General features: G+C 42.7%; 1 protein-coding gene across 1 annotated transcript in view; it reads left to right on the forward strand.

Annotated features, from left to right (window-relative positions):
* The window catches only part of LOC308382288 (protein phosphatase 3 catalytic subunit alpha-like), an 89,873-nt gene extending 84,777 nt beyond the window's left edge, over positions 1-5,096 (forward strand). The window contains exon 13 of the mRNA XM_080860000.1: positions 2,999-5,096. Coding sequence (XP_080716126.1) covers positions 2,999-3,198 — 200 coding nt within the window. The 3' untranslated portion in view covers positions 3,199-5,096. The remainder of the gene's footprint in view (positions 1-2,998) is intronic.
* Positions 5,097-7,500: the final 2,404 nt, after the last annotated feature.

The following is a 7,500-nucleotide window of genomic DNA, read 5'->3' on the forward strand; positions in this document are numbered from 1 at the left end:
TTAGAACGACCGCAATGTTGTCACAACCCCCCAGACCCTCCCTGCTACACATAGCACAAGAAGATGTGACAAGGCATACAAAGCCAACCTACCTAAGCAACTACAACTGTCTAGGGTTTAATTCAGACTCTTGTCACCTTGGACCTGTTCGTAACTAACCCTGTGGCGAGAGTGCTGGCCGCGAACGTGCGACTGTGTCCGTGACATGTGCAGAGAGGTTATTCTTAGGTTATTATTACTGAGATATTCCTGAATTTGGGAACAAATGGGAATAATATCCGTACTATTCCCTTGGAATATCCATAACAATGAAGGGATCCTGTTTCACAGGGCATGTACCAGACTGTATTGCACACCCACACACACACACACACACACACACACAGTTTGCACTGTCTACTTCTTCATCGCTCTCTTTTTCTCTGTCTCTCTATCACTCTCTCTGTCTCTCTCTCTGTCTCTCTCTATCCTGTCCGTCTGTCTCTGTCTGTCTGTCTTGCTAATCATTGACTTGTTTCCGGGGCCAAAAACTGATGACTTCTTTGCTCCCCTCTTTCATTCGTTTTGCACACCTCCCTCCCCCCCCCTCCCCTCCCCCCGTCCTCTTCTTCTCTTCAGCTACTATTGAGGCCATAGAGTCTGAAGAAGGTAAATGGCTTGGGTGTCCTCTCTGTTGCTCTCTTCACAGTAGACAAGGGTGTCCCTTCAGTCAATTCTTTTATCCATTTATTTTGTTCCTCTGTAGTGTGTATCGAGTGTGTTGGGTGTTTGGGTTTTACAGTTATGCTATGTGACATTAGCCCCCCCCCCCCCCCCCAACCCCCTCCAAAACAAAATGCACTAAGAAACACTAAGTAAAGATGTAATGAAATGGTATTACAACCATGAACATGAAAACCATGTTTGGTTTAAAGGGGAACATGCTTAGATTGGGACCGAATGGGAGTCCGACATTCTACCTCATATTTTAAACTACCTCACAGATTGGCTACCAGCTACTGCTTTTACAGTCTGGGAAGTATTGCTCCTGCTTCTGCAAATCTTGCAATGTTGGTCTTGCAATCAGCTTTTGAGATAGCTGTATGATTCTCTCAGGTCTGTGATGTCACAAAGCCTCAGAGAGCCTGGAACCAATCAGAGCTGAATAAAGGCCAGGGTCTGTTGCTATTCGCTATGTTTTCTCTCCACATCATTGCACAAGGCAAAGGTGCTCTTCAGAGATAAAGAGATCTGGGTAGTTGTTCCCCTTTAAAGCAGTAAGATGGTGCAGTTGAGCTTTTGTTTTTGCACACATTGAGGGTCTTGTTAAAGTAACACTATGGAGTTTCTGGAGCCGCCAGGTAGGGGGCTACTTTCTGCTGGACTATTCAGTAACTTATTTGCTGTCTTCTTATGTCTTGTGTTGCACTTCCTTGATGTTTGACTGTGTTAGGAAAGTTGCTATAGCTATCAGAATAACATTACAAGGAAGCCGACGCGAGAGCACTTATTACTAGCATCATAGCGTTAAAACGTTGTTTCCTAATACAGTCAAACATCAAGCAGGTGTAACACAAGACAAAGCAAGACAGCAAATAAGTTAATGAATAGTCCTGCAAAAAGTAGCCCCCTACCTGGCAGCTCCAGAAACTCCATAGTGTTACTTTAAGAGTATCCAATCTCTATTGTTGAAGCATTCCAAACAAACAGCCATGGTGCAACCAAGCCGCCAAAGAAAACTCAAGCTGAGCGCAAAACACGCAGCAAGAATAATCTCAACTGTCTGCCAAGTAGCGGTGGGGCTTGCCACTGTTTACTCTCTGCACTTCTGGTCAATTCCTCCCGAGCCAGAAATGGTGCCTTTACCCCTCTAGAGATCCGTCTTTATTTGTTGGTCTGTTTGTTTTGTTGTGTTTTTCTCCATGTTGGTTCTGTGGCCCCTGCTTCGTGTGGTGTGTGTTTTCCCTGCTCTCTGTGATGCTGCTAATAACCTGTATCCGACCTGTGCTATGCAGCAACTTCAGCCTCACCAAAAAGGACCTTCACTCCCACTATCAAGTCAATTCGGGCCACAAAATGGCTTCCCAATATATGGCCAGGGGTATCCCTTATCATCACCCAGCTCCTTCCAAAATTCCTGTAATAACACTCTCCCGATCCCCGTCAAATTTCACTAGATTGCTGCATGTTGAAAACAGGTGTAACAAGTGGTTAGCACCAAGTACTGTTGTATTCCTATATAATGGCTTAGTCCCCTTGTGTGGTAGTACGTTTTTAATTTTCCAAGTGCTACATATCCGTGGGCAACAGTATGTGTTTCACTTCTTTTTGTTTTATGTTCGTTAATTGTAGTTAAGACTCCTGTAGTGAATGTCTCGGAAAGTAGATGAGAAAGAACAGGGCTTGGAGGGTTACAGGGTCATGTGGTTTTCTCTGGGCCTCCCGGCATCAGGAGTCCATGATTGCAATCCTGCCTCACAGTGAAAACCCCATTTCTTCATAATCCTCCAGGACCTGTACTTTCTGCACTGCTTCAGTAGGGCAGTAGCAGTTCTCCATCCGCCACTGTATAAAGTTGTGAAATGATAGTGAATTGTGTGGGTATCGTCCTTGTCTTACATGTGAGTCAGTCCCCCGTTAGTTGTGACATGATGGTGAATTGTGTGGGTATCGTCCTTGTTTTACATTACCCGTAAGCATTTCACAACAAGCATTATTAATTAATGCAAGTTTTTAATGCCTTAAACCCTGACAACCAGGAAGTCAGACGTATGTTTGTTGTTCAGCGATGACAGTGATGTAAATTATGTTACTGTCCTACATCTGGTGTGTCACAACCACACTTGAAGTCATTGGTGTTGGTTTTTATTGGTACCAGAAAGTTATTTAAGAAATGTCGCTAATAAGACACTCAAGCTAAAAGTCATCCATTCTAATAACTCAACTCTCTCTCTCTCTCTCTCTTTCTCTCTCTTCCTCTCTCTCTCTCTCTTTCTGTCTCTCCACTGTCACTATCCAGCCATCAAGGGCTTCTCTCCTCAGCATAAGATCTCGAGCTTCGCGGAGGCTAAGGGATTGGACCGCATCAACGAGCGAATGCCCCCGCGCCGTGACACCCTGCCATCCAACGAAAGCCTCAACTCGCTCAACAAGGCGCTGTCGTCTGAGACCAACGGCACAGAGAGCAAGGGCAGCAGCAGCAGCAGCAACATCCAGTGAAACGCGACAGGGGGAGCTAGAGAGCCACTGGAGTTTGGCGTATCGCGGCAGGATGCCCCCTCACCCCACACCACCCCCTTCATCGCTTCTCTCCCTGGTGTTGGTGGGGGGGGTTTGGGGGGGCCGGAGGGGTGCTGGGTACTTGGGACAGGAGGGTTTGGAAAGAGAGGCATGAAAAGCATGGGAAAGAGCATTAAATAAAATGAGAGAAAAAAATAATGAAAACGGCAACAACAAAAAAAATGCAGGGGTGATGCGTCACTTTCAAGTCTTTGAATATGCCTTTAAAATACATCAACTACAAAAAAAGGAGAAAAAAAACTATATTGCTTGTAGAAACCATTAAAAAAAAAAGTCATCGCTGGTTCACTCTTTTCCAAGCGGTCAGGGTGGGGAGGTAGGGGTTTGGTGACGGTGCATGGGCTGAGTCGCGAGGTTGATGGAGATCTTAACTGGGAATCTGGTTAGTAGCCGCCTCTGGCGCAGACCCGGTTCTTGTCTGGCGCTGACCTTGCTCGATCTGGGCCCGCTCTGAACCGGATGCACGCCAGAAGCGGCTGCTGTCGGGCAGGTTTTTACAGATGGCCTTCACTGAGATACTGGACATGGAAATTTTGTGTAACTTACTAACTATTGTTCGTTTACAAAAATACAGCACTAAAAATGGACAAAACATGAAAAAAAAATGTTTTTAACATATAAAGGGTGTACAAACTAAATAAGGACTATTTATTGATAACGTTTTTTGCTACTCTTATAAAACTAGCTCTGAAATAAATTAGGCAGTCTTAAAAGAATGTTGCAACATTGTTAAATGCCAAAAATGGGACGTTTTATGGTTTTGTACAGATTATGCTTACCTCAGGATTATTTGAGTGTGTGCGCTTTGACCCGACTTTCTGTATAATGGCTGTTGATCATGGTTTTGAACTTGGTTATGAATACCTATTTTCTTGGAATTTAATAACTGGAATTTACATTTAACGTTTATCTATCATTTGCAAATATGTTTTTTGTTTTGTTGTTTGTTTGTTTTTTTGGGGCGGGAATAGATTTATCGTGGCTTGCTGGAATTCTGTGAGTGTTAAATTTTCTTTTTAAGTATTGCGAACAAAAAATATATAAAGCATCTATATTCTGTAAAAAAAAAAAAATGACCTAAGTAACTGAAGTACCAGCCTATGCATGTTTTATAAAAAAAGAAAATAACAGAAATAGACCTGAATTCAAGTTCTTTGGCTTCTGACAGCCATTTTGAAATGTAGTGCGCTTTGTGGAAGTATACTGGACAACTCTACCGCCATCTTTATATTACGAATGGGGGGGAAATGCTTTATGCCTTGAAATCCTTCTTTTTTGTAACGTAAAGCATCGGAACTATTTAAGGCGGAGGAGGAATCATGGTCTTTTTAAAAACCTAACGCTTGTAAGTGCACACGTAGTCCGAGTCAGCATGTCTAGCGCCTCCTGTGAAATGGTAGGTTTGTGGTTCCATGTGAAATGTCAAACTGCATGACAACTGTCAGTGTCATACACATTTTTAGGGATTTTTGTTCTTCGGTTTTGTAAACGTGCCACACAGAGTCATAAAAATTATTACTATTATTATTACTATTACTATTATTATTATTATTATTATATTTGTTACCTTGCTTTGTGTGCCACTGCAGAGCGAAGCTACAAATAATGAATTTGAAGAGAAATCTGAAACTCCATTCAATCTTTTTGAACCAACTGCTTCAGTGCCCAAGTAATTCACTACACAACAGAAAGCCTTGCTTTTGTCATTTAACTTTGAAACTGTTGGCAGATGACGCATGCACTTGCAACTATGGAAGTATTTTATATTACTGTTCAATAAAACGCGCATGAAATTCAACTTGATGGAATCATTTCTTGTGTGTGTGTGGGGTGTGTGGCTGTGTGTGGTTGTGTGTGTGTTTGTGTGTGTGTTTGTGTGTGTGTGTGTGTGTGTGTGTGTGTGTGTGTGTGTGTGTGTAGATGTACACATTAAAATAATCTTTGATCTTGAACATTGGCCTGGTGTTTTTCTCTCTTACCTAGCTCATGTGTATGTTGCGGTCGCTGTATTGTTTTGTTTTTGGTGTGTTTGTGTTTGTTTGTGTGTGTGTTTTTGCGTGTGTCTGTGTGTGTCTGTGTCTGCGTTTGCGTGTGTGTGTGTGTATATGTTTGTGCATTTGTGTGTGTGTTTGTGTGTGTGTGTATTTGGGTGTTTCTTTAGATAGACATCTCTCCTCATTGCATTCTCTGGAACTTGTCAGTAACACATTCCTCAGGAAACTCCTGTTTAGAGAGCTAATTGCTCTCACAATCTGATCGTATCTGTAGAGTGTGTGTGTGTGTGTGTGTGTGTGTGTGTGTGTGTGTGTGTGTGTGTGTGTGTGTGTGTGTGTGTGTGTGTGTGTGTGTGTGTGTGTGTGTGTGTGTGTGTGTGTGTGTGTGTGTGTGTGTGAGAGAGAGTGCGAGTTTGTGTGAGAGAGAGTGTGAGTTTGTGTGTGAGAGAGAGAGAGAGAGAGAGAGAGAGACTGGCCCCTTCTAGCCAGGACACATGAGAAGGAACAGCTGTGCAGTCCATTACCTCACCTCATTGGCTCAACCAGCAGCCAGTCACATCACCAGCCAATCAGCTAGAGGCTTGTTTGTCTCTGATAGCCACCAACTGGCAACAGCTGTACCATGGGAAATCAGTGCTTGGCAGCTCCTTTTTCGTAAGGTGTTTCTCTTGGCAGGCGCAATGAGCGTCTTTGATTAAGAAAATGCAGGAAAACAGAGGGCCCCGCTGCTGAGGAAAAACATGGCTGTTGAATTCATGGAAAGGTTGTTTGTTTCAGGTTGCACTGACTGTATCCTGTAGCCGTGAGTATCCTGTAGCCGGTCGAGTTGTGTCGCTTAACTTTGGAGGGCCCCATGTCTGACCAAAGTTTAGGTGAGAAGAAAATAATTCACTGCACGTGCCTTGCACAGTTTACATATAATTGTCTTCAACCTGTTGGCAGTTTCCCACAGTACCAGCAACAATGACCATTCATAAACGTATTTATGCTTGTATGCCAAGGTATACATTTCATAGACTTATACTCTCACTGTGCAGCAGCATAGTATGCATCACGTTCAACCTACTGAGTCACATGACATAGAGTGGCACTTACTGATGACATCACATCAAGAGACTGGGAGAAGCAGGAGGCTCCGATCTCAGATCCACTCTCACAGGCTTCCCCCTCCATCTTAAGGCTGAGACAGTGGACCCTGCGGTACTCTAAGACCTCTCGCTGAAGTTATGAAATGGCTGATGTCTCTGATTGTACACAGTAATAAACAGATAATATTAAAAAACGAATCAATCATCCCATATACAAAGCACCTAGAGGCAATTGTATTGTTATGGCGCTATACAAATTAAATTGAATTGAATATTAAAAACTAAATTCACTTTAATTTTAATTGAAATTAAAAACCCTGTTGTCCCATTTACACTGAACCCCCGGTCTGCCATTTGAAAAGGTCTGAATGCAACCAAGAAGCATTGAAAACTGGTCGCTAACTTACTCATCAAGTCACTTTACATAGCCTTCCATAGAAGGCAGCTTGTCTATGTATACCTTAATGCTTCAACTGCCAATGCTCCTCCCTGCTCATACTGCTAGCTGCTAGCTCTTAATGGCCATGCCTGCACAAGGGTTGAGGTTGCGTAGGACCTAGACTTCAAGAGGCTCTGCACTTCTTTAGTGCAATGCAAGACGAGGACAAGGTGCAGTTACATGTGTAACTCCTATAAAAACAGAAAGATCATAAAGTCCTTCAAATGCACTCTTATTTGTGTTATTTTTCATTAAACTATACATACCCCTGAGACAAAATGCTAAGTAAGTTACTATTGATTAGAAGGGGGAAAGTCGTCACTAATTGTTTGGAATATGATAACCAAACCCCCCAGATTACTGTCTCTGTCCTGGGTTCAGAAACAAACCTTTTCTATACCAGAAAATGTACTTATTGCTTCTTTTTTCGGTTTAGTGAGAGGAGACCCATTTAAATAATAATCTTTTAATTACACGGAGTAGGTAACGTAAACATGCACTTAGCTGTGAGCGTTGGATAGGCATGTTAATGATGACGCTAATGATTTGTAAGCGTTCACAATCCGTTAATTGAAAATTCTTTGAATTCTTTTTCATCTCTTAAATGACACCTTCCATCTCTTACATCGTTTTAAAAGAATCAGGATGTGGAACACGAATGACAAATGAGGGGCCTTTGACTCTGTAAACTTCATATGAG

The sequence above is a fragment of the Sprattus sprattus genome (assembly GCF_963457725.1).
Source record: "Sprattus sprattus genome assembly, chromosome: 21".
In the NCBI taxonomy this organism is placed as follows: domain Eukaryota; kingdom Metazoa; phylum Chordata; class Actinopteri; order Clupeiformes; family Clupeidae; genus Sprattus; species Sprattus sprattus.